The sequence below is a fragment of the Pseudonaja textilis genome, chromosome 5 (genome assembly GCF_049901715.1).
Source record: "Pseudonaja textilis isolate UNSWEBS1 chromosome 5, rPseTex1.2, whole genome shotgun sequence".
Taxonomy (NCBI): domain Eukaryota; kingdom Metazoa; phylum Chordata; class Lepidosauria; order Squamata; family Elapidae; genus Pseudonaja; species Pseudonaja textilis.
The window spans coordinates 72,929,952-72,955,808 of NC_141994.1; the positions used below are offsets into that span (position 1 = coordinate 72,929,952).

General features: G+C 43.9%; 2 protein-coding genes across 2 annotated transcripts in view; both read left to right on the top strand.

Annotated features, from left to right (window-relative positions):
• The window catches only part of LOC148125699 (uncharacterized), a 53,798-nt gene extending 44,551 nt beyond the window's left edge, over positions 1-9,247 (top strand). Inside the window, exons 27-30 of the mRNA XM_087935502.1 lie at positions 1,081-1,129; positions 2,993-3,133; positions 7,084-7,254; positions 8,877-9,247. Of these exons, the coding sequence (XP_087791628.1) occupies positions 1,081-1,129; positions 2,993-3,133; positions 7,084-7,254; positions 8,877-8,884 (369 nt within the window). The 3' untranslated portion in view covers positions 8,885-9,247. The remainder of the gene's footprint in view (positions 1-1,080; positions 1,130-2,992; positions 3,134-7,083; positions 7,255-8,876) is intronic.
• Positions 9,248-22,441: 13,194 nt separating this feature from the next.
• UCN3 (urocortin 3) lies at positions 22,442-23,143 on the top strand. Its single transcript, XM_026725102.2, has one exon. The coding sequence runs from the start codon at positions 22,442-22,444 to the stop codon at positions 22,898-22,900; it is 459 nt and encodes a 152-aa protein (XP_026580887.2). The 3' UTR covers positions 22,901-23,143.
• Positions 23,144-25,857: the final 2,714 nt, after the last annotated feature.

A 25,857-nucleotide genomic window follows, 5' to 3' on the forward strand; every position in this document is an offset into this window, starting at 1 on the left:
AGGGAGGGAGAAAGGAGGAAGAAAAGGAAGGAAGGAAGGAAGGAAGTGGGAGGGAGGGAGAGCGAAAGGAAGGAAGGGGAGGGTGGGAGAGAGGGAAAGAGGGAGGGAGGAAGGGAGGGAGAAAGGAGGGAAGAAGAAGGAAGGAAGGAAGGAAGGAAGGAAGGAAGGAAGGAAGGAAGGAAGGAAAGAAGTGGGAGGGAGGGAGGGAAGGAAGGAAGGGAGGGAAGGAAGGAAGGAAGGAAAGAAGTGGGAGGAGAGGAGGGAAGGAAGGGAGGGGAGGGAAGGAAGGAAGGAAGGAAGTGGGAGGGAGGGAGAGCGAAAGGAAGGAAGGGGAGGGTGGGAGAGAGGGGAAGAGGGAGGGAGGAAGGGATGGAGAAAGGAGGGAAGAAGAAGGAAGGAAGGAAGGAAGGAAGGAAGGAAGGAAGGAAGGAAGGAAGGAAGGAAGGAAGGAAGGAGAAGTGGGAGGGAGGAGGGAAGGGAAGGAAGGGAGGGAAGGAAGGAAGGAAGGAAAGAAGTGGGAGAGGGGGGAAGGAAGGAAGGGAGGGAAGGAAGGAAGGAAGGAAAAAGAAGTGGGAGAGAGGGAGGGAAGGAAGGAAGGGAGGGAAGGAAGGAAGGAAGGAAAGAAGTGGGAGGGAGGGAGGGAAGGAAGGAAGGAAGGGGGAGGGTGGGAGAGAGGGAAAGTGAGGGAGGGAGGGAGGAAGGGAGGGAGAAAGGAGGGAAGAAAAGGAAGGAAGGAAGGAAGGGTCCTGATGGCACGGTGGTTAGAATAAAGTATTGGAGACTAACTCACTGCCCACTGCAATCAGTTCGAATCCCACCAGGCTCAAGGTGGACTCAGCCTTCCATCCTTCCGAGGTGGGCAAAATGAGGACCCTGATTGTTGGGGGCAAGAGGCTGACTCTGTAGACAGCTTAGAGAAGGCCGGAAAGCACCGTGAAGCGGTATTATAAGTCTAAGGGCTCTTGCTATTTGCTTTGCATGCTGATGGGGCTGAAGAAACTTGAAGAAGGGAGGGAAACTGACCGGAACCATTCCTGTTGTGGAATCTGAAGCTTGGCTTTTGTGCTTCTCTCCGCTCAGGCCGAAGACGTGAAGGTTATCGTCAGGAGTGAGATGAGCAGGAAGGATGGTAAGAGCTGTAAAATGGATCCATTTGAATGGCAGCCACATCCCCAACAGGCCGAGGAAATTTCGTCCCGTTTTTATTTTTTTAATCCAGACGAATCGTAGCAGAAGCCAGGCGGGCCCGGATGACCTTAGGTGTTGCATGGGGGGTGGTTTCCCTGCAGAATCTTAATTTAAAACAATCCTCTTGGCCAGCAGAATGCAGAGGGACAAAAGTCTGTGATTTATTTTCGCATCACAGCCCGGCTCGGGGCTTTTTTGGTTCGCAGGGCTCTTCAAAACTTGACGGCTTTAAGACTTGCGGACTTCAACTCCCAGCATTCCTCCTCCAGTCATGTTAGCTCGGGAATTCTGGGAGTCGAAGTCCACAAGTCTTGAATTTGCCAAGTTGGAAGACCCTTGCTCCAATGCAGGGTCTCTCAACCTTGGCAGCTTGAAGATGGGTGGACAACTCCCAGAATTCCCGAGCTAATATGACTGGAGGAGGAATGCTGGCTGGGGAATTCTGGGAGTTGAAGTCCAGCTATCTTCTGGTTCTTGAGAAAGCTGTGGAAATATGGGAGTTGAAGTCCATTCCTCTTTAAGTTCTTGAGGTTGCTGGAGAATTCTGGGAGTTGAAGTCCACCCATCTTCTGGTTCTTGATAGATAGATATAGATTGGAAGATAGATAGATAGATAGATAGATAGATAGATAGATAGATAGATAGATAGATAGATAGAGAGGAAGATGATAGATAGATATTGAAAGATAGATGATAGATACAGATTGAAAGATAGATATGAGAGAGAGAGAGAGATACAGATTAAAAGATAGATAGAGACTGAAAGAAAGGTGATAGATAGATATTGAAAGATGATATAGATAGATATAGATATAGATTGAAAGATAGATGATAGAGAGAGAGAGATACAGATTGAATGATAGATACAGATTGAAAGAAAGATAGATATTGAAAGATAGATACAGTGAAAGATGGATAGATAGATAATAGATAGGTAGGTAGGTAGGTAGGTAGATAGATAGATAGATAGATAGATAGATAGATAGATAGATAGATAGATAGAGATTGAAAGATAGATGATAGATAGATATTGAAAGATAGATCATATAGATATAGATTGAAAGATAGATGATAGATAGAGATACAGATTGAAAGATAGATACAGATTGAAAGAAAGATAGATATTGAAAGATAGATACAGTGAAAGATGGATAGATAGATAATAGGTAGGTAGGTAGATAGATAGATAGATAGATAGATAGATAGATAGATAGAGATTGAAAGATAGATGATAGAGAGATAGATACAGTCTGAAAGATAGATGATAGAGAGAGAGAGATACAGATTGAAAGATAGATAGAGATTGAAAGAAAGATGATAGATAGATATTGAAAGATAGATCATATAGATACAGATTGAAAGATAGATGATAGATAGAGATACAGATTGAAAGATAGGTACAGATTGAAAGAAAGATAGATATTGAAAGATACAGTGAAAGAGACAGACAGAGAGAGAGAGAGATAGATAGCTGAAAGAGAAGATGCATTAGAGGGATAGACAGATAGGTGGATCAATGGAACAGAAGTTGCCTTCAGAAGTTGTGAGTGCTCCCTCATTTCAGGTCATTAAGAAGAGACTGGACAACCTTTTGTCTGGAATGGCATAGGGGCCCCTGCTTGAGCAAGAGGTTGGACTAGAAGACCTCCGAGGTCCCTTCCAACTCTGTTGTCCTACGTCTTGGATCTCGCTGTCTCTCATCCTCCCGTGCCCAGGGGATCTCCAATGAAGGAAGATGGTGACAAATTCCTGCAGCCATAAAGAGGCCGGTTTCCTGATTCTCCCTCTTCCTCCTTTCCTGCAGACAAAAGCATCTGTACAGCCGGATGGCCGGCAGAGTCCAGTTCCTTGGCAGATGCCCAGCAGATGGCAGAGGAGGCCGCTCTGTCCCAAGATCCGTCAGAAGATGACCCACTGGCTAAAACCAGAGAAGGGAAGCAGAAAGGTACTGGGACGGTATTGGGTAGACAAACACACACACTCCACTCAACCTTCAAAGTCCCCTGGCTGTCAGGATTTCAGCCATCGCCCTAATTAAATCATGATTCTTGAGCCAAACTTCAAAAAACTTCAAAGGATCCATTAGAGGCGACATACTGGCCACTGCCCTGGATGAAGCCAACTCTGGCTTATGTCATTTACAGTCCCCTGTGACCCTTTTTCCCCTCCTCCCCTTGGGTGTCTCATAAACCAGATTCTCCAATTGGGCACGTTCACAGGCTGGGTGCACGGGTGGGATTCAAATTTCTTAACAACCAGTTCTCTGGGCGTGGCCTAATTTTTGGGTGTGGCTTGGTGGTCATGTGACTGGCTGGTCATGGCTTGTATGTAAATATTGATTTTTTTTTTCTAATTAAAAAGAAAGCAACTTTTACCCAAAATCAGGCAAAGCAGGCAGCCAGATTGAGTTTCTCACAGAATCACAGATTCACTCAGAGATCTACCTTTCTGCAATCTGCTACGTGAGTCTGCACTAAAAATAGAAGCTTGGTCCTAAGGAAGATTCAGCTCTGCTTTTAGATTTGGTAGAAAGCAAGAAATCCAAGGATTTCCTGCTTTCTAGCTAACCTAAATCTCCCGGCACAGCAGAACAACTTGATGGTCGGGGAGTGGGTGGGGGTGGGAGGGAGAAATAAAGAGAGAGAAAGAAAGGAAAGAAGGAAACATTGAGACAAGAAAGAAGAGAGGGAGGGAGAGAGGGAGAGAAAAGAAAGGGAAGGAAGGAAGGGAAGGAAGGAAGGAAGGAAGGAAAAACAAAGAAAAACTATATTGAAGCAGGAAGGAAGAGGGAGGAAAAGAAGAAAAAAGAAAGAAAGAAAGAAAGAAAGAAAGAAAGAAAGAAAGAAAGAAAGAAAGAAAGAAAGATAGATAGAAACATTGAGACAGGAAAGAAGAGAGGGAGGGAGAGAGGGAGAGGAGAAGGAAGGAAGGAAGGAAGGAAGGAAGGAAGGAAGGAAGGAAGGAAGGAAGGAAGGAAGGAAGGAAGGAAGGAAGGAAGGAAGGAAGGAAGGAAAAACAAAGAAAAACTATATTGAAGCAGGAAGGAAGAGGAGAAAAGAAGGAAAGAAAGAAAGAGAAAGGAAGGAAGGAAGGAAGGAAGGAAGGAAGGAAGGAAGGAAGGAAGGAAGGAAGGAAGGAAAAGAAAACTTTTGAGCAGGAAGGAAGAGAGAGAGGAGGCGAAAAAGGAAGGAAGGAAGGAAGGAAGGAAGGAAGGAAGATTACTATTTTGGCAACTTGAATATGCACAGACTTCAACCCCAGAATTCCCCAGCCGGGAATTCTGGGAGTTACATCCACACATCTCAAAGTAGCTCAGGTTGAGAATCTCGGCTCTCAAAAGTCCAAGCATCCTTCGCTTCCCTTCCCCTCCTCCTTTCTCCCCTCCCTCCAACAGCCTTGTTGGTGCTTCAGTTACCTTCACACACACACACACACACATTTTGCCCAAATTGCGCCCCCCCAAAAGAAGCCATCATAATTTTCCACCCATCCTTCCCCCTCCCCTCCTGGCCATCATCTCCGGGGCATTTTCCTGGGTGGGGTCTCGTAAAGGCAGGAGGAGGGGACGTGGTCAGTGGGTCTCCTTGTGGCAGCCCATAAGGATCCATGTCTGAATTGCAGCTTATTTATTCACATGCCCCCATTAGCTGAAAGTTTCCCTTTGCCTTGAGGGCAGCAGCGGGAAGGATCACGCGGGTAATGGGTGGGCTTCCTGGGAGGAGGTGAATCACTGGGCTTCCTTTCTTTCTTTCTTTCTTTCTTTCTTTCTTTCTTTCTTTCTTTCTTTCTTTCTTTCTTTCTTTCTTTCTTCCTTCCTTCCTTTCTTCCCCTTCTTTCTTTCTTTCTTTCTTTCTTCCTTCCTTCCTTCCTTCCTTTCCTCCCCATCTTCTTTCTTTCCTTCCCATCTTCTTTCTTTCTTTCTTTCTTTCTTTCTTTCTTTCTTTCTTTCTTTCTTTCTTTCTTTCTTTCATTCTTTCTTCCTTCCTTCCTTCCTTTCCTTTCTTTCCTTTCTTCCCTTTCTTTCTTTCTTTCTTCCTTTCTTTCTTCCTTCCTTCCTTCCTTCCTTCCTTTCCTTTCTTTCCTTTCTTCCCCTTCTTTCCTTTCTTTCTTTCTTTCTTTCTTTCTTTCTTTCTTTCTTTCTTTCTTTCTTTCTTTCTTTCTTTCTTCCTTCCTTTCTTCCTTCCTTCCTTTCCTTTCTTTCCTTTCTTCCCCTTCTTTTCTTTCTTTCTTTCTTTCTTTCTTTCTTTCTTTCTTTCTTTCTTCCTTCTTTCCTTCCTTCCTTCCTTCCTTCCTTCCTTCCTTTCCTTTCTTTCCTTTCTTCCCTTTCTTCCCCTTCTTTCCTTTCTTTCTTCCTTCCTTCCTTCCTTCCTTCCTTCCTTCCTTCCCTTTCTTTCCTTTCTTCTCCTTCTTTCTTTTCCTTTCTTTCCTTTCTTCCCCTTCTTTCTTCCTTCCTTCCTTCCTTCCTTCCCTTTCTTTCCTTTCTTCCCCTTCTTTCCTTTCTTTCTTTCTTTCTTTCTTTCTTCCTTCCTTCCTTCCTTCCTTCCTTCCTTCCTTCCTTTCCTTCCTCCCTTTCCTTTCTTCCCCTTCTTTCTTTCCTTTTTTTCTTTCTTTTCTTTCCTTTCTTTTTCTTTCTTTCCTTTCTTTCCTTTCCTTCTCCACTTTTTCTGCTCCTTTGGGAGAAAAAACTGACGCCGAATGTCACAAATGTTCAATGAATCTAATGCGGCAGCATCTCTTTTTACGGGGCTTTTGGGAAATCTCTCCTGGATCTATCTACCCTCCCCTCTCCCTTCCCTTCCCTTCCCTTCCCATTTCTTTCTTTCCTCTCTCCCTTCCTCCCCTCTTCCCTTCTCTTCTCCCTCCCTCCCTTCCTCTCTTCCTCTCTCCCCCTCCTTCCTTCTTTCGTTCCTTTGTTCCTTCCTTTGTTTCTCCCTTCCCTCCTTCCTTAATTTTCTCTTCCCCCCTCTCCATCTCTCCCTTCCCTTCCCTTCCCACTTCTTTCTTTCTTCCCTCCCTCCCTTTTCTCTTCCCTTCTCTTCCCTCCCTCTCTTCCTTCCTTCAACTCCCCTTCCTTCCCTCCTTCCCTAATTTTATCTTCCCATCCCTCTCCTTTTCCTCCCTCTCCCTCTCCATCTCTCCCTTCTCTCCCTCCCTTCCCTTCCCACTTTCTTTCCTCCCCCTTCCTTCTCTCTTCTCTTCCCCTCCCTCTCTTCCTTCTTCCATCTCCTCTTCCTTCCCTCCTTCCTTAATTTTCCAATCCCCTCCCTCTCCTTCCCCTCCCTCTCCCTCTCCATCTCTCCCTTCTCTCCCTCCCTTCCCTTCCCACTTCTTTCTTTCCTCCCCCCTTCCTTCTCTCTTCTCTTCCCCTCCCTCTCTTCCTTCCTCCTTCCTCCATCTCCCCTTCCTTCCCTCCTTCCTTAATTTTCCAAGCCCCTCCCTTTCCTTCCCCTCCCTCTCCCTCTCCCTATCCATCTCTCCCTTGTCTCTCTCTCCCCTTCCCACTTCTTTCTTTCTTTCCTCCCTCTTCCTTCTCTCTTCTCTTCCCCTCCCTCTCTTCCTTCCTCCATCTCCCCTTCCTTCTCTCTTTCCTTCCCTCCTTCCTTAATTTTTCTTCCTTCCCTTTCCTTCCCTCCCTCTCCCTATCCATCTCTCCCTTCTCTCTCTCTCCCTTCCCTTCCCACTTCTTTCTTTCTTCCCTCCCTTCTCTCTTCCCTTCTCTTCTCCTTCCTCCATCTCCCCTTCCTTCCCTCCTTCCTTAATTTTCCCTTCCCTCCCTCTCTTCTTTCATCTCCTCCTTCCTTCCCTCCTTCCCTCCTTTCTTCTCTCCTCCCTTTCCTCCCTCCCTCCGGCTTAGCGGTCTGAATTTCCTGGGTGGGGGCTTTTCCCGCCTTGCAGATCCCTGCGCCTTGCCAATGGACGAGGGCGCCTGCCTGCAGTACGTGGTGCTGTGGCATTTTCACCCAGAAACGGGCACCTGCCGTCCCTTCATCTATGGAGGCTGCGGCGGAAACGTGAATCGGTTTCCCTCTAAGCAGAGATGTGAGCGGAGGTGCAAGAGAGGAGAAGGTGAGTTGGAGCCCAACGGGGGCAGGGGGGGCGCAGGAGGGCTGTTTCCCCCCAAATTCTCAAAGAATATTGAGGAATAAATAATGATAAATAATGTCAGCTTGGTATAGTGGTAAAGGTGTTGGCCTAGAAACCAGGTGGCGGTGAGTTCTAGTTCCACCTAAGTCATGAAAGTTGCCTGGGTGACTTTGGCTCAATCCCCAGGAGACAGTGAGTTCTAGACCCGCCTTAGACATGAAAGCCCATTGGGTGACTTTAGGCCAATCCCCAGGAGACGGTGAGTTCTAGACCCGCCTTAGGCATGAAAGCCCATTGGGTGACTTTAGGCCAATCCCAGGAGACGGTGAGTTCTAGACCCACCTTAGACATGAAAGCCCATTGGGTGACTTTAGGCCAATCCCCAGGAGACGGTGAGTTCTAGACCCGCCTTAGACATGAAAGCCCATTGGGTGACTTTAGGCCAATCCCCAGGAGACGGTGAGTTCTAGACCCGCCTTAGACATGAAAGCCCATTGGGTGACTTTAGGCCAATCCCCAGGAGACGGTGAGTTCTAGTCCCGCCTTAGACATGAAAGCCCGTTCAGTGACTTTGAGCCAATCATCAGGAGACATTGGCATCATAACTTCAAATAGTCGCTAAGCGAACAATCATACATCAAGGACTACTGATAGTTTTATTTATTTCTAAGATGTTTATTATTTTTATAAATAACTCAAAGGAGCCAACAAACCTAATAATTCTTTCTCCTCCTGTTTTTCCACCTGGGAATGGGTTGGTGGGTTGGCTGGAGAGAAATGGAGAAACTGGGATGGATTCATGGAAAATCTGGATATATCATATGTAGCGTCCATTTCCTGGTGCCTGGCCCAAAGTCACCCAGCCAGTTTTCATCACAAAGGCAGGACTAGAACTCCCAGTCTCCTGGTGATTGGCCCAAAGTCACCCAGCCAGTTTTCATCGCAAAGGCAGGACTAGAACTCCCAGTCTCCTGGTGATTGGCCCAAAGTCACCAGCCAGCTTTCCTGCCTAACGCAGGACTAGAACTCACCATTTCCTGGTGCCTGGCCCAAAGTCACCCAGCCAGTTTTCATCACAAAGGCAGGACTAGAACTCCCAGTCTCCTGGTGATTGGCCCAAAGTCACCCAGCCAGCTTTCACGTCTAAGGCAGGACTAGAACTCCCATCTCCTGGTGATTGGCCCAAAGTTACCCAGCCAGCTTTCATGTCTAAGGCAGGACTACAACTCCCATCTCCTGGTGATTGGCCCAAAGTTACCCAGCCAGCTTTCACGTCTAAGGCAGAACTCCCATCTCCTGGTGATTGGCCCAAAGTCACCCAGCCAGCTTTCATGACCAAGGTGAAACTAGGAACACCCAGTCTCCTGGTGACTGGCCCAAAGTCACCCAACCAGATTTTTATATCTAAGGCAGGACTAGAACTCCCCGTCTCCTGGTTTCTAGCCTACTACCCTATTCGCCAGACTTGTACATCTTCACTTTAATTTTGATCCGGGCTTGCGTAGGATGAACAAGTTTGTCAACTCCCGCACGCTATCTGTTTTCTCGCTCTTCCAGCTTGTTTAAAGTATCTTTTCTTTCTTCGTTTTTCCCTCCTCTCCCAGGAAGGTGACCGTCTGCAGAGCCAACAGGTGTCATCGGGAAGAGCAAAGAGAATCCTCTCCAAATTGTACAGATGGCAAAGAGCTGGACGCTTTGGGCCCCTGAAATATTCTGTGTAAACAACCTTTGGGTTAATAAATCCATTTGGAAAAAGGATGTGGTTATTGAAGGAAGGCAGGAGTCTCGGCATATCCTCTCCTCTACTTCAGGTGTGTCCTGAAATCCAGGTTGTCAGGATTCCGGCACTTAACCCCATTTAAATCATGAGTCTCGAGCCAAACTTCCAAAACTTCGAAAGGATTTATTGGGAGTTACCATATCTGGCACTGCCTGGGTGCAGCCGACTCTGAGACACGTCATTCATTGTCACTCTTGACCCTGGTTTTCCCCCCTACCCTCTGGGTGTATCATAATTCACATTCTCCAATGGGACTGTGATGACCCAAAGGGGCGTGGCACAAAAGCAACATGGTCACAACAGTAGGAAAAGTCCCTTTAACACCACCAACTTGGCCCCCCATGTCCAGTTATCATCAGCTGGAGAAGAAACTCTCCCAAGAACAGTTTTTAAAGGGAAGTAATTCAGTCCAACCCCAAAGTACATATAAATTATAAATCAAGACCAACACAAACCCCACTGCAGCAATTAATGAGACAGGGCGGGATAAGGAATTGCAGACTTCACAAGATAACGAAACACACACACAGTTGGGAGGACGGCAGAACCCAGATAAGACTTGACAAACAAAGATAATTCGCGCTTTGCTTCCAGAAAGGTGCTGTGCGCAAACACCCTTTTTAAAATCCTGCTTTCCCAGCTGAAGCTAATGAAGGGAGTCAGGGCCCTTTTCTCACCCATAAGCTACATTGCTCCCTTTTCCGTTCCTCCCTGCGTGACCTAGGATTCAGAGGGGGTGGCCCTGGGTCTTCCTCTAAATGCCCAGCTGGACAATGCCCTTCTCCAAGTTTCTTCCCAATCACCAAAGCCACACTCCCTGTCAGCTGTTTGACCTCCCCCTCGGAATCAGACTCCAACAGGGGCATGACAGAGACACATCCATAGCCCAGAGTCCTCAATCAGGCTCTCCAGTTAGATTTTTGCATGGCAGAAACTTTGTTCACCTAGTTACTATCTCTGAAAACATTTATGGAATGCACTTTCGGTTTGCAAGCTGCTGCGCTGCTCCCCCTGCCCCCACTTTCTGTTGACAAGTCTAAAAAGACCATAGAAATATTTTATGAGTTGATACAGGTGCCCAAAGCACACAAGGTGGCAAGCCTTGACTTACAACCGTTCGTTTTAGGGACTATTCAAAGTTACAACGGCACTGGAAAAAAAGGGCAGTTACGAGCCAGTTTTCACAGTTACAAGACCTTTCCGGCATCCCCAGGGGCATAGCGATCAAAATTGAGACGCTTGCAAAACTGGTTTGTATTTATGACGCTCGCGGTGTCCCGGGAGTCAGGTCACCCCCTTTCGTAGCCTTCCGATGAGAAAACTCAAGGGAAGAGCCTTCACTGAACAACCGTGCGACTATCCAAACAACGGCAGCGATTCATTTAACAACTAGGACAAAGAAGGTTGTCAAATGGGGCAAGAATTCACTTAACGCACATTTCGCTTAGCAGCAGAAATGTGGGGCTCAGTTGTGGTCGTAAGTCGAGGGCTTTGAAATTCTGAACAGTGAAATTATAAAAGCCCAGGCTAGCACAATACTGTAGAAGCTGGAGGAGGAGGAGGAGGAGGAGGAGGAGGAGGAGGAGGAGGAGAGGAGAAGAAGAAGAAGAAGAAGAAGAAGAAGAAGAAGAAGAAGAAGAAGAAGAAGAAGAAGAAGAAGAAGAAGAAGAAGAAGAAGAAGAAGAAGAAGAAGAAGAAGAAGAAGAAGAAGAAGAAGAAGAAGAAGAAGAAATAATAGAAATTACAGTTCTCAAAAGAAACCAGCATGGCTGCATAAAGAACTCTGATAAATTGAAAGACAAAAAAGACAAGTATAAAAAGTGGAAAGAGGGGCAAATAACTAAGGCAGAATATCAGCAAACAGCCCGAGTCTGCAGAGATGAAGTAACTACCTGTACCGACCAGCAGCACCTGGTCTTAAGATGAGTATTCAGGTATCATCCATTTCATGAACTTCCCCCGCCCCGAATCGTCAGGTAGGAAAGGATTTTAGAGGTACTCGGGACCAGAATCCTCAAAGATCCTCCAAGGCAGAAAGAATCTATACAGAGTTGGAAGGGACCTTGTAGGTCATCTAGTCCAACCCCCTGCCCAAGCAGGAGACCCCACCCTATTTCTGACAGATGGCAGTCCAGTCTCTTCTTGAAAGCTTCCACGGATGAAGCTCCCATAACTTCCTTAAGGCAACTTCTGTTCCATGGGTTGATTGTTCTCACTGTCAGAAAATTCCTCCTTATTTCTAGGTTGAATCTCTCCTTGGTCATTTTCCATCCATTATTCCTTGTCTGGCCTTCGGGTGCCTTGGAAAATAGTTACACCCCCCTTTTTTCCTCTGGTAGCCCCTCAAATATCATCCCACCCCTGAAAGGACCTAATGGTAAAGACTGCAACGACGACACCATTAAAGCCAACCTCTTTAACACATTCTTCGGCTCAGTATTTGTAAACAGCAATGGATCATGTCCAGTATTTCCTAGCCGAACCACAGACAACTACTACGATCTAATACATATCGATTTTACAGAAGACAATGTTGAAAAAGCACGACGCAATCTAAAACCATCTCTATCTATTGGACTGGATGGAATATGTGCCTACTTCTTAAAAAGGCTATCCACTGCCATAGCCGAACCTCTAAGCATAATCTTTGAAAAATCTTTCAGAACCAGCTCCTTGCCAAAACTATGGTCACAAGCCACGGTCATCCCCATCTTCAGAAAGGGAGATCCCAGCCTAGTTGAAAATTACAGACAAATCTCCTTATGCTGCGTCACCTGTAAAGTCATGGAATCAATTATTGACCAATCCATTATCCTCCACTTAGAGACAAACAACCTACTCTCCAATAAACAATTTGGTTTTAGGAAAAAAAAACTATCCTGTAATCTGCAACTCTTACACTGCAAAAACATATGGACTACACAACTCGATCAGAGCAAAGCAATAGACGCAATCTACATAGACTTCTGTAAAGCCTTTGATTCAGTGGTACACGACAAACTACTCCTAAAACTAAAATCTTATGGTATCTCTGGACAACTGCATAACTGCATAGAAGCATTCTTGTCGAACAGACAACAAATGGTCAAAATTGGGAGTGTCCTATCAAATTCTGCACCTGTCAATAGTGGTGTCCCCCAAGGCAGTGTTCTAGGACCAACTCTCTTCATACTCTACATAAATGACCTCTGTGATCATATTAAGAGCAACTGCGTTCTTTTCGCTGATGATGTAAAGCTGTTCAATACCACAGACAATGCTGCCACCCTTCAAAAAGATCTTGACTTTGTATCAGAATGGTCAAACAAATGGCAACTTCAAATCTCAACAAATAAATGCTCTGTCTTACATATTGGCAAAAAAAATCAGAAAATAAAATACAAGCTGAATAGTCAGGACCTTGTTGATGATCCAAGCTCTGTAAAGGACCTTGGAATACTCATCTCTAATGATCTAAGTGCTAGAGCCCATTGTAACTACATAGCCAAAAAAGCATTAAGAGTTGTTAACCTAATCCTACGTAGCTTTTTCTCTGGTAATATCACACTACTAAATAGAGCATACAAAACATTTGCTAGACCAATACTCAAATACAGCTCATCAGTCTGGAACCCACATTACGTATCGGATATTAGCACAGTTGAGAAAGTCCAGAAATATTTCACAAGAAGAGTTCTCCACTCCTCTACTCATTGTAGAATACCTTATGCCACCAGACTTGAAATTCTAGACCTAGAAAACTTTGAATTACGCCGTCTTCGGTCTGATCTAAGTATGGTATATAAAATCATACATTGCAATGTCCTATCTGTCAATGAATACTTCAACTTCAACCCTAACAACACAAGAGCAAACAATAGATACAAACTCAAGGTTAATCGCACCAAACTTGATTGCAGGAAATACGACTTCAGCAACAGAGTGGTCAATGTCTGGAATACTCTACCCGACTCTGTAGTTTCTTCCCCAAACCCCCAAAACTTTAACCTTAAACTGTCTACTGTTGACCTCACCCTTTCCTAAGAGGTCTGTAGGGAGGCGTGCATAAGTGCACCAATGTGCCTACCGTCCCTGTCCTATTGATTCTTTTATTTTTCTTATATGTACCCATTTCATGTATTTATAACTATGTATATACTTATACCTATTATCTTGTAGGCGATTGACAAATAAAAATAAATAAATAAATAAAATATTGGAAGACTGCTCTTCTGTCTCCCCTGGTTCTTCTCTTCCCTAGACTAGCCAGGCCCAGTTCCTGCAACTGTTTGTTGTATGTTTTAGCCTCCAGTCCCCTAATCCTCCTGGTTGCTCTTCTCTGCACTTTTTCTAGAGCCTCAACATCTTTTTTATAGTGTGGGGACCAAAACTGGATGCAGGACTCTAGGTGTGGCCTTACTAAGGCTTTATAGAGTGGTGTTAGTACCTCCCTTGATCTCGATTGTATCCCTCTGTTAATGCCACTTAGGATTGCACTGGCTTTTTGGGCTGCCGCTGCACACGGCTGGCTCCTATTTAGCTGGTTATCCATTATCCAAGATCCCTCTCGCGCCAGCACGATGATCGCTTGCATGGAGAGAGAGAGACAGAGAAAGAGAGAGAGAGAGAGAGAGACCACCCCATCTGAAAAAGATAAAAATGAGCTTTTCTGAAAGATTAGAAGGCTTCTGTCTCATTGCTCATTAGTGTCCACTTAGCTGACCCTTCCAAATTCATTAGGAGCAGAAGAGGAGAGAATTAGCAAGCAATCTTAGGCAATTTGTTCCGGGTGTGGGATTTAATAAGGTCCATAGAAACTCTCCAGATTTGATGTGGAGATGTTTTAGTCCAGCCCCCTGCTGAAACAGGAGACCCTATAGCATTGCAGACAAATCTATCTATATCTATCTATCTATCTATCTATCTATCTATCTATCTATCTAGTGGTGGGATTCAAATTTTTTTACTACCGGTTCTGTGGGCGTGGCTTGGTGGGCATGGCAGGGGAAGGATACTGTAAAACCTCCAGTCAGAGGTGGGATTTGCCAGTTCTCTGGACGACTCAAAATTTCCACTACCGGTTCTCCAGAACTGGTCAGAACCTGCTGAATACCCACCTCTGCTACCCACCTACATACCTACCTACTCTATTTATCATCTATCCCTTTGCATCCATATCTATCTAATCTACCTAATCTACCTACCTTATGTAACTACCTAGCTACCCACCTACATACCTACCTACATTATACCTATCTATCTATTCTATCATCTATATCTATCTATTCTATCTATCATCTATCTATTCTATCATCTATCCATCTATCATCTATCTATTCTATCTATCTATCTATTCTATCTATTCTATCATCTATATCTATCTATTCTATCTATCATCTATCCATCTATCATCTATCTATTCTCTCATCTATATCTCACGGTATCCATCTATCTATCTATCTATCTATCTATCTATCTATCTATCTATCTATCTATCTATCTGTATCTATCTATCTCTATCTATCTATCTATCTATCTATCTATCTATCTGTATCTATCTATCTATCTATCTATCTATCTATCTATCTATCTACCTACCTACCTATCTATCTATCTATCTATCCTATCCATCCATCTATCTGTCTGTCTGTCTATCTGTCTGTCTGTCTGTCTGTCTGTCTGTCTGTCTATCCTATCCTACCTACCTACCTACCTATCTACTCTACTCTATCTATCTATCTATCTATCTATCTATCTATCTATCTATCTATCTATCTATCTATCTATCTATCTATCTATCTATCTATCCATCCATCCATCCATCCATCCATCCATCTATCTATCTATCTATCTATCTATCGGTATATATATCTACCTACCTACCTACCTACCTATCATCTGCCATCTCTCCTATGTATCTTATCTGGCTCATTAAACCATAGAGACCAAGGGCTGGAAGGGACTTTGGGAGTCTTCTCTGCCAGCCCCCTGCCTGAGCAGAAAATCCTCTCCCATTTCAGACAAATGGTTGTCCAATCTCTTCTTGAAATCCTCCAGTGTTGGAGCACCCCCAACTTCTAGTAGCAAGCTGGTTTAATTGTTCTCAGTGTCAGGAAATTTCTGCTTATTTCCAGGTTGCTTCTCTCCTTGATGAGTTTCCATCCATTTGCCTCTTGCCTGGCTTCAGTTGCTTTGGGGAATAGGTTGACTCCCTCTTTTCTGGGGCAGACCCTCAAAAACTGGACGACTGCTCTCATGTCGTCGCCCCCCACCCCCCCGCTAGTCCTTCTTTCCGTTAAACTAGACCCATCCAATTCCTGCAACCGTTCTTCATATGTTAATCAGCAGACCAAAGTAGTAGTTAGCTAGTAAGCCATGCCCTTTCTCGTGTCTTCCTAAAAGCTGGGATGAATTAGGTCTCCTCCCTTAGGCAGGGAGGTTAGACTAGCAGACCTCCAAGGTCCCTTCCAGCGAGACATTTGTGGAGTGGATTTTGTCCCGTTTTACGGCTTCTCTGGCCACAGTGGTTAAGCAAATCACTGCAGCTGTTAAGTTAGTCACGCGGTTGTTCATGGCTTAATTTTCGGTGTCAGTCTCTTCATTTCTGCACAGTCTAGTTAATCTCTTCTTAACTATCTGTTCCTCTTGCGGTGTTTCCTCATTTTTCCCATGTTGTGCGAAGACAAAAACCTGCCCGCTGTTACAATCTGTTGTAATATTAAATGCATACCTTTTCTTATCTAATTTCCCTCGCTATTCTACCTAACCAAAACAGTTCGGGTTTAAAACCTACAGGTTTCCCTAGTGTCTTTTCTTAGCAGGCGAGCCGATATTCACGTACCTGTTTTCTACCTGTGTATCTTTGCCCAAATTTATTTCTTCTTTTGTTTTTCTTGACCCTCTCGGTTACACCTTTGCAAGACTCTTAAGCCGGCAGGAGGAAGAGGAGAGGAAAAAAAAAAAGATGAGTTTGAGTAGTGCCAGCAATAAATCCTGTAATAAAATTCCCTCCCCATCCTAAAAACAAAAAACCACAATTCCCCTCCACACACACACACACACACACACACCTCTGTGGCATTTCTGCCCAGTGACGGTACTAGCCAACATCATCTCATTCCAAGGAAAATCCTATCTTTCTATCCAAAGCTCTTTCGGATTTATATTATAAAGCCATTAACATATCATTTCCTCTCTCTCTGTCCCTTTCTCTCTCTCTCTCTCTCTCTGTCCCCCCCACTATATAAATAAATATCTATATGTGTGTGTGTGTGTGTGTGTGTGTGTGTGTGTGTGTGTGTGTAAATATATATATATATATCCAAGGCTGAGTAGGAGAAAGCAGAGAAACACACAAGCCAGCTTTTTGAAACAAGAAGACAAGCTGAGATCAGGCCACCTGGGATGCCTTCAATCTTGACCTAAAAGCCCAAGCAAGACAGCAGGTGCACCTTGGCTTTGCAAAAGAAAAAGAAAACCAATTTCAGGTACGTGAATTTTGGCTCACCTGCTTTTCACAGGGAGAGGAAAACCTGGGAACTTTGCAAAAAATAAGAACAGTAGAAATAGTTACCTGAAACAGATCCCAGAGCTACCAGGCAGGTAAGGCAGGGGGACAGAAGTTAATTAGCCAGAAGTAAATTTTAAACAAGAGGATGTGAATAACTCACCTTTTCGGGGTTGGAAGGGTTGTGTTGTCAAAGGGATGGAGAGAGGTTTGTTTGCCGTTCGCAAAGTGGGTTTTGGTTTGCAATATTTATGGTTGCATTAATCTTCGGAAAGAGACATCGCAGGCAGAAAAGAGTTTAAGAGATGCTTTAAAAAGGGATAGGAAGAATTTGGGGGAAATGGTATGATTGGATTGAATAAAGACAGGTGGACGATGGAAGAATTAATGATGAGCAATTAATAGATTAAAAGCTTACATTTGCACGAATTGTGTATATTTGTAAACAAGCACAAAATAGAAGTATACGAGATAGATGTCACACACTGTTAATGTCATAATATGTATATTTTTTGTTCGGTTTTTAAAGATATAAAAGATCAGTAAAGTTTATTAAAATAAAAATAAAAAGGGACAGGAAGGAGGAGGGAATCCTGGTTTTTTGGGGGCAAAATAGGGAAGTTGGAAAGGAAACGGGGACTAGTTGAATCGCTTCTATTTTGATAATGGTTAATTTCCAAAGAGATTATTCAAAGCAGAGGGGTCAAAGGGAAGGTGAGATTTGGATTAGGAAATATTCGAAGGAACATCCTTGGACTGGCTTCATGGGGAGATTTTCCTGTCCCAAACCAGTTTCAAACCAGTTGCAAGCAGAACTTTGCTCCAGAAATACCTCGACATCCTAAGATGCTTTGCAACAGCATGAGAAATAATTTTGGGCAACTTCATATTTTCTTGCTCTTATTTTCCCCCTATGATGTTTTTAGTCCTTTAAATTCATTCTAAGAATCTAGTCCATTGTGTGCATTTTAAAGGAATTTCTCTAGGTTTACGTACATGTTATTATTTTGAAGCATACATATGTTTAAAGGGTGTACATTTTTATGGGGTGCATATGTTATTTGTTTATTTAAATTATATCCATGTTTAAGGGATGCATGTTTTAAGACATGCATATATATATGATTAAGATCTGCACATTTTAAGGCAAGCAAATGTTATTATTTCTCATTTAAGAAATGCTCATTTTAAAAGTGTGCACACTCCATTATTATTTTTTAAAGTATACACATATTTAAAGATGCACTGGTTTTGACTAATAAATATTAGATTGACATACTTATAGAATGTACAATTTGATGATGTTCATATGTTATTATTTTTACCTATGCACATGTTTAAAAAATGCACAGGTATTATTTTTATACATATATTTAAAATCTGCACATTTGCTAAGGCATATACACGTTATATTTTAAGTAACACATTTAAGATGTGAATGTTTTAAGATATGTACATGCTATAGTTTTTTAAAAAAGAATACGCATACAGGTATTTTATTCACATTTTGAAGGCATGCATGCTATTATTTTTTAATTATATGCATGCTTAAGATATGCAGACTTTTAAGGCATGCATGTGTTTATTATTATTTTTAAAGCAGTTGAAGAGCATGTTTTGAAAGGCTGGCATGAAACAGGATGGAGATTTGAATTCAACAGGTTCCTTGCTATATGTGCTCCTGAGCTTTTACAGAGTGCTAAAAGAAGACCAAGCAATTAAGTCAATGTTTCTCAACTTTAAGAGGTGTGGGCTTCAACTCCCAGAATTCCCCTGCCAGCTAAGGTTGAGCAAAAAATGGAATTAATTAGTGGAAGGTTCATTAAAGATTCATTAAAGAGACAAACGCTTCTCACACAATTGGATGGGCAACTGTCAAAGAAAGCTAGCAACTTCTGTTAGATGTGAAGCCACAAGCTAGGTTTATTAAGACATCCATAAGATGGAAAAACCTTGTTTCTGACTAAAATAGACCTGGAAGTGCAAAGAGAGAGAGAGAGAGAGAGAGAGAGAGATGAAAATTAAACCAGGAAAAATAGGTTTTTCTTTTTTTTTTTCCTGGGAAAACAACCTGTTTTTACCCAATTTTTCAGGGTTCTTTTTTCAGACCATGCCATCTCTACCAATAGGTTAAAGCAGGAGGGAGGGAGGGAGGAAAGAAGGAAGGAAGGAAGGAAGGAGGGAGGGAGGGAGGGAGGAGGGAGGAAAGAAGGAAGGAATGGAGGAAGGAGGAGGGAGGGAGAAGGAAGGAAGGAAGAAAAATAAATGGATTGATGGAAGAAAAGGGACAAGGAAGGAAGAAGGGAGGGAGGGAGGGAGAGAGGAGGGAGGGGGGAGGAAGGGAGGAAAAGAAAAAAAGAATGAATTGATGGAAGAAAGGGGGACAAGGAAGGAAGGAAGAAGGGAGGGAGGAAGGAGGGAGGGAGGGAGGAAGGAAAAGAGAGAAAAATGGATGGATTGATGGAAGAAAAGGAAGAAAGGACGAAGGAGGACGGAGGGAGGAAGGAAAGGAAAGAGGGAGGGAGGAAGGAAAGAGGATGGATGGGAAGAAAAGGGGAAAGAAGGAAGGAAGGAAGAGAAGGAGGAAAGAAGGAAGGAATTTATGAAACTGCTTTTTTCTTAACAAACGCCTTCTGTTTTTCACACCCAATTTATGCTGGAGTAAGGAGAGGAGAGCAAAGATGTAAAAAGCCTTAAAATTATCTGTGGGGGTTATTACAAAAGAAATGGGTGAGATTCGTCAATCCATAAGGAATCCACGGGGAATTCAGGAAAAAGAACTCTAGATTGAGCCAAAGTGACGAAATTCAAAAGGTTTCACGCTCTCCCCTCCATTACTCCGTAGTGGGAGACGTTTTTAAAAAGAGAGTAATAAGTAAAAATCATTTGGACCAGAAATATGAAATCCCGTTTGCTTAAATGCTTTTATTTGTCCCTTACATGAGTTTTGACTATGCAGAAATTAGATAGATAGATAGATAGATAGATAGATAGATATAGATGGATAGAGAGAGAGAAAGAAGATAGGTAGGTAGGTAGGTAGATGATAGATATAGATGGATAGAGAGTGAGGATAAATTGGTTGGTTGGTAGGTAAGTAGATATGTAGATAGATGATAGATATACATGGACAGAGAGAGAAGATAGATAGATAGATAGATAGATAGATAGATAGATAGATAGATAGAGAGAGAGAGAGAGAGAGAGAGAGAGAGAGAGAGAGATAGATAGATAGATAGATAGATGATAGATAGATAGATAGTAGGTAGATGATAGATATGGATGGATAGAGAGAGGATAAATTGGTTGGTTGGTAGGTAGGTAGAGATAGACAGGATAGAGATACATAGATAGGTGATGGATGGAGTGATAGATCTATTAATAAATCCTTTTCATAAAATGTGCCAATGGCAAAAGATGCAACCAGTCTCTTAAAGATTGCTGGCCGTGTTTGTTGAATGGCATTTTGAATGGACTTGCAGTGCTGGACAACCACCACAAGATGGCGCCCAATAATTGCAAAAGCTGAATACTCCAACAAGAAATTATTGTTATTGCTGTTATTGTTGTTATTATTGTTGTTATTATTGTTGTTATTATTGTTATTATTATCATCATCATCATTTAATCTGGAACATTTGGGAACATTTATACTTCTCGCCGCCTCCTCCTCCTCCTTCACCTTTTTCCCCCAACCCAAAGATGTATCAACTTTCCACTTGTGATAATGACACCATTAAAAAAAAAGAAAAAAGGCTCTGCCACTATGCTGAATTGTTTTATTTTTTATTTTTTAAAAAATACTGTTGTTTTAAAGACATTATCTGAACCGCAAGAATTATTTTCATTTTGCATGCCTGGTGGGGAATGAGAACAGATACCTGATTCACAGGAGTTTATTGCCTGGTGGGGGGCAGAAAAAATATTCCACCCCAGAAGATCAAAAGAAAGATCTTTTAAAATGTAATGTAAAGTCTAGAATTGGCCCTATGGATGTGCAAACAGAACAGGGTGGGGGGAAATGCCAGAATGGGACAGCTGTTTCAAAATCCATACCGGTGATCCTCCACTTACAACCACCTTTCCGTTGTTAAATGAGAAAGATGTCGTGTGTGCTTTGCCCTATTTTTTTTTTAAAATTTTTTTTAAAAAGTTCAAAATATTTAAAAAGTTTACAAAAAACAAAACGTTAAAAAGCTTTACAAAAGTTTATATAATAGTCAAAAGGTTCTATAATATATCAGCAACTTTCAATATCATTATCTTGGCAGTAGACTAAGTATCATATGCACACTTAGAATTTTTGACAGTTTTTCCAACTATATTAATTCACAGTTCTTAATTAATGTTAATAAACAAAGCTATATCATCTTTATAGGTAACTAATTCAAGTAAAAAAGGGAAGAAAGGAAAAGAAACAAAAACAGAAAAAAGAACATCATATTGACACTTAATTTATGTATATATATCTAAAGCAAACGTCAAGAGTATTTCTAGACTATAGTTCTGCCCCGTTTTAGGACAGCTGTGTTAAGTGAATCGTCGCAGGTGTTTGCGTGGCAGAAACTTCAGTCACCTAGTTACTATCTCTGAAAAACTAGGTATGGAATGCACTTTCGGTTTCCAAGCTGCCGCACTGCTCTTTCAAACCCCTTTGCCCACCCTCCTTTTCTGTTGGCGACTCTTAAAATGACCATAGAAATATTTTATGAGTTGACGTTAAACTAATGTGGCTTCCCCCACACACCCACACCTGTTGATTTGACTGGTCAGGAGGCTTCAAAAAGAGATTGCGTGACACAGACACAGACACACACACACACAAACCGGGACGCTGCAGCCGTCATAAATATTTACCATTTAAATATTGGCTCTCCGGACCCTGGCAATGCTTCCATGGTCATTAAGTGTGACAAATGATAATTTTTGAATTTGGATGATGTTACAGTGGTTGTTAAGTGTGAACCACAGTCGTAAGTCCCATTTCTCAGTGCCGTCGCAACTTTGAATGGACATGAAACAAATGACTACAAGTTGAGGATTAACTGTAAAGCTTAAGAAGACGGACTGCTTTTTATTATCCTTCCCAAACCTGATTTAATTTAGTTTTAGCCCCGGGGTTGTGAACCTGTTGGACCTCAGGGACTCATAATTTTAAATCCTGAGGACCAGAGACCCTGAGAAAATCCCCCAAAAGAGTCTGCGGGAAAATCCCCCACCCCGTTTTCCTACCGATCGATCATTCTTTATTTGGAATCACATTATTCCCTGTGGGAGGGGCCGTTCACCATCCACCTGTGCCTTTACTCCCGAGTCGACCCTCGTTCCTTTGCTGTTCCCTTCTTCTGGCAGCTCTGTGCATACGGACACTGGAAACAGGCTCCAGCTGTTCTTCTTCCCCACTGATCTCTGACTCAGAAGGCAGCTGATAACTGTCGGATGGCCCTGGTCCCATCTCTGCCTCGTGTTCCTTAGTTGTTCCCTTCTTCTGGCAGCTCTGTGCATGCGCACACTGGGAACAGGCTCCAGCTGTTCTTCTACCCCACTGATCTCTGAGTCCAAAGGCAGCTAACTGTCGGATGGCCCTGGCCCCATCTCTGCCTCCGAGGCGGAGCCTTCCTCAGAGCCTTCCCCAGACTCCAGGACTGGCCCATGTTCCTCCCCAACCTCCTCAGTCCGCCGCCGCCGCTCCACTGGCCGCTGGTGGGCCACAACAGAAGGGTTGTAAAATGGGGCAAAGCTCACTTCACAAACGTCTCGCTTAACAACTGAAAAGGTGGTGGTTGTAAGTCCAGGACTACCTGTTGAGACTCGGCTCCTGTAGAAATGTAGCCAAGATCTTCCTCAGGGCCCATGTTCATAAACCTTCTCTCCTTCTTTGGTGTCCCAGGCGCTGTGGTACCATGACGTCCTCCTCAAGACTTCTGTTCCTCCTCCTGGTTCTCTCCACCGCCAGGACGGGCTTGTCCCTCAACGCCGACTCCATCTTCAGCTGTCTCCTCAGCTCTGCTCTCTCCCAGGCCAAGGAGGAGCTCATGGCTGCGGAGAACTCGTTCCTGGAGAAGAAGACCTCCGTGGTCCCACTGGTGGACAATGAAGACTTCAACTCCTTGGAGGACCTGGGGACGGAGAAGGAGAAACGGACGTTCCCGGCCGTCACACGCTACATCTCCCTCGCCCAGTCCAAAGGAAAGACGGTGCACAACCAGGCCAAGAACGACCGGCGCGCTAAGTTTACCCTGTCCTTGGACGTCCCCACCAACCTGATGAACATCCTATTCCACATCGCGAAGGCCAAGAACCTGAGGGCCAAAGCCGCCACCAACGCTCAGCTGATGGCCCAGATCGGCCGGAGGAAGTGATGGAAGACTGAGGAGAAAATGGCCCAGGAGGAAGAGGAGAAGGCGGTCCTCAACCCCAGCCTCCAGATCTTCCGCTGTCGTAGGCCAGAGAGCGTCTCTTCTCCGTCTCTTTGAAGCTTCGTTCGTCCTTCCCTCTCTCATCCTGCTTCCTCTCAAGCTTCACCACTGAAGAACTTTGGCTAAGTGGAATTTAGGAGACTTTAAAAAAAATGTTAATGGGAAAAACGTTCCTTGCTTTACACGTGATGCAGGTCCCAAATTAAAGCAAATTCTCTTGAGTTTCTAATTCTTTCTTTCTTTCTTTCTTTCTTTCTTTCTTTCTTTCTTTCTTTCTTTCTTTTTTTCTTTTTTTCTTTCTTTCACAGCATTGGCTTGGTTGCAACAAGCACCGTATGAATTCTGAATTATAGGGTCCTTGGTGCTCTCTGAGCTTGGTGGTTTTCTTGCAGACATTTCATGGCCCAGCCAGGAAACATCATCAGTGCTAAAAAGGGAATGGGGTTTGTGTGAGAGAGGAGGAGGAGGAGGAGGAGGAGGAGGAGGAGGAGGAGGAGGAGGAGGAGGAGGAGGAAAACTACTGTGGAGTCCATTGTGCTCTCTGAGCTGGGTGATTATCTTGCAGACGTTTCATGACCCAACTAGGTTACATCATCAGTGCTAGAAGGGAGTGGGATTTGTGGAGAGGGGGAGGAGGGGGGACTGTGGGCTTCTTGGTGCTCTCAGAGCTTGGTGATTATCTTGCAGACATTTCATGACCCAACTAGTTAACAGCATCAGTGCTGGAAAGGAGGGGGGATTAGTCCCTGTATATACACGGCTTACCCTGTAAACCGCAGCCTAGAACCTCCAAGAATCCTCCCACCCACATGGACAAGGCAGCCACTTGGCAAATGACTCGTATTGATGATGGTTGCAGTGTCCCAGAGGGGTCAGGTAATCCCCTTTGGCGATCTTCTGACCATCAAACACAACTAGGAAAGACAGACTAGCGGGAGCATAGTGTCCCTCACTTAACAACTGAAGCCGTTCCCTCAACTACTGTAACCAACCAGGTAAAAATGGGGCAAACAACCCACCTCACTTAACAACTGTCTCATTGAGCCACAAGAAATGTTGGGCTCCGTGGTGGCTGTACGTCGAGGCCTAGTATTCTCCCACCCCTCAACTGATGGGTCGTTCCAATATTTAAAAAATAGGCCTTCCGGAAATACCGGAAGTGCCAAAACGGGCCTGTTTTTCGGCCTCCCGAGGCTGCAGAGGCTTCCCTCGAGCCTCCAGAAGGCCAAAAAGAAAGCCTCAAATGGGCCAAAAAATCACCTGGGAGGTACACGCATGTGCAGTGCTGATAAAGGGGTGGGGGAAGGGGTCTTGTGCGCACATGCGCAGGGGAGAGGGCACATTGCATTGTGGGTGTTGGTGAGTGCATGCGGCGCTTTCGGCACACGCCACAACAAAAAGGTTCGCCGTCACTGATATAGACTTTCCTGCTCAAGGAGTGGGTTGGACTAGAAGTCCTCCAAGGTTCCTTCCAGCCTTAGGTCTGTGAACTGTGAGCAACCAGTCATAAGTCACCTTTTTCAGTGCCGTTGTTAACTTCGAACGGCCGCTAAATGAACTCTTGCAAGTCCGACGCTACCTGTGCGAGGTGGGTTAGATCCAGGCTGCAAAAATGAATTAGGCAGCCACTAGATGGCATCCGAGAGAGAAGCAAAAAAAAAAAATGATTTTGCTGCCCTCTAGAGGACCGCTGGATGTTGGCAGCTGAGTTTGGGCGGCCAAACTCGGCAAGGCCCGAATTTACGACCTTCACGCATTGCCTTCTGGGTGCTGGCGCAGAAGTGCACGCATAATTTTGGGCACAAAAAGGTTAGCCACCGCTGGTATATAATTAAGGGTCTCTCAGCATCTTGGACCTTCTTTTCCTTCACCCAACATCTTGAAGCACGTGGTTGTCCTTCTCACTTCGGCATGTGGTCCTGTCCACCATTAAACCAACTTTCCAAAGAAGCCTCCAGTCCAGTATATTTTCCCCCACTTGGAACTGAACCCAGAAGGATAATACTTCCAACATGAGCATTCCAGCTTTCTCCTAATTTACACTCCCTGCTCAAAAAAAACAACAACCCCAAAACATTCCCTGAATTTATGAGCAATGTACTCCCATTTTCCAAAACCGTAAATTGTAAGTTTTGAGGTCCTGACCTTTAAATTCCAGATTTCCGCAGACAATTTTTTGGCCGGCCTCGTGCAGAAGAGTCAAAATCGCTGTTAAGTTATGGTTCGGGTTTTTTGCACGTAGTTCGGCAACCTCAGGATAGTATTGTAGTTCCGTCTCTTACTGGAATCTAGAATGTGGGTTAATTGGATAACGTGGTGGGAAATGGGTTGTGCAAATCCAACTTTGAGACTTGTGTTTTGATTATGTGAAGAGCTTGACAACAGGAGCGGACTGTAAGGCAGGTTAAACCTGCAAGATCGTGGAACCATAGAATCCATGGGGCTGCAAGGGACCTTGGAGGCCTTCTAGTCTATCCCCCTGCTCAAAGTAGGAGACCTTACATCATCCAGGTTCGTTGTCCCAACTTTTCTTGAATCCATCCAGCAATGGAGCACCCACAGCTACAACTAACAAGCTGTTTAACTGATAAGTAACTGTTCTGACTTAATTCCTCCTTGTTTCCATCTAGCTAATATCTATCTATTATCATCTATCTTCTATTTAGCTATCATCTATCTCTATCTATCTATCTATCATCTATCTATCTATCTATCTATCTATCATCATCATCTATTTAGTTATCATCTAGCTAGCTATCATATTTATCTATCATCTATCAAGCTGTCTAGCTATCTAGCTATCATCTATCTCTGTCATCTGCTATCAATATTTATCTATAGATATCTATCTTTATCTATATCATCTCTTTCATCCATCAATTCTTTCCTTCCTGCCTTCT

What these genes read in the sequence shown, in the direction of transcription:
- UCN3 (XM_026725102.2), top strand. Translation starts at nt 22,442, where the DNA reads ATGACGTCCTCCTCAAGACTTCTGTTCCTCCTCCTGGTTCTCTCCACC.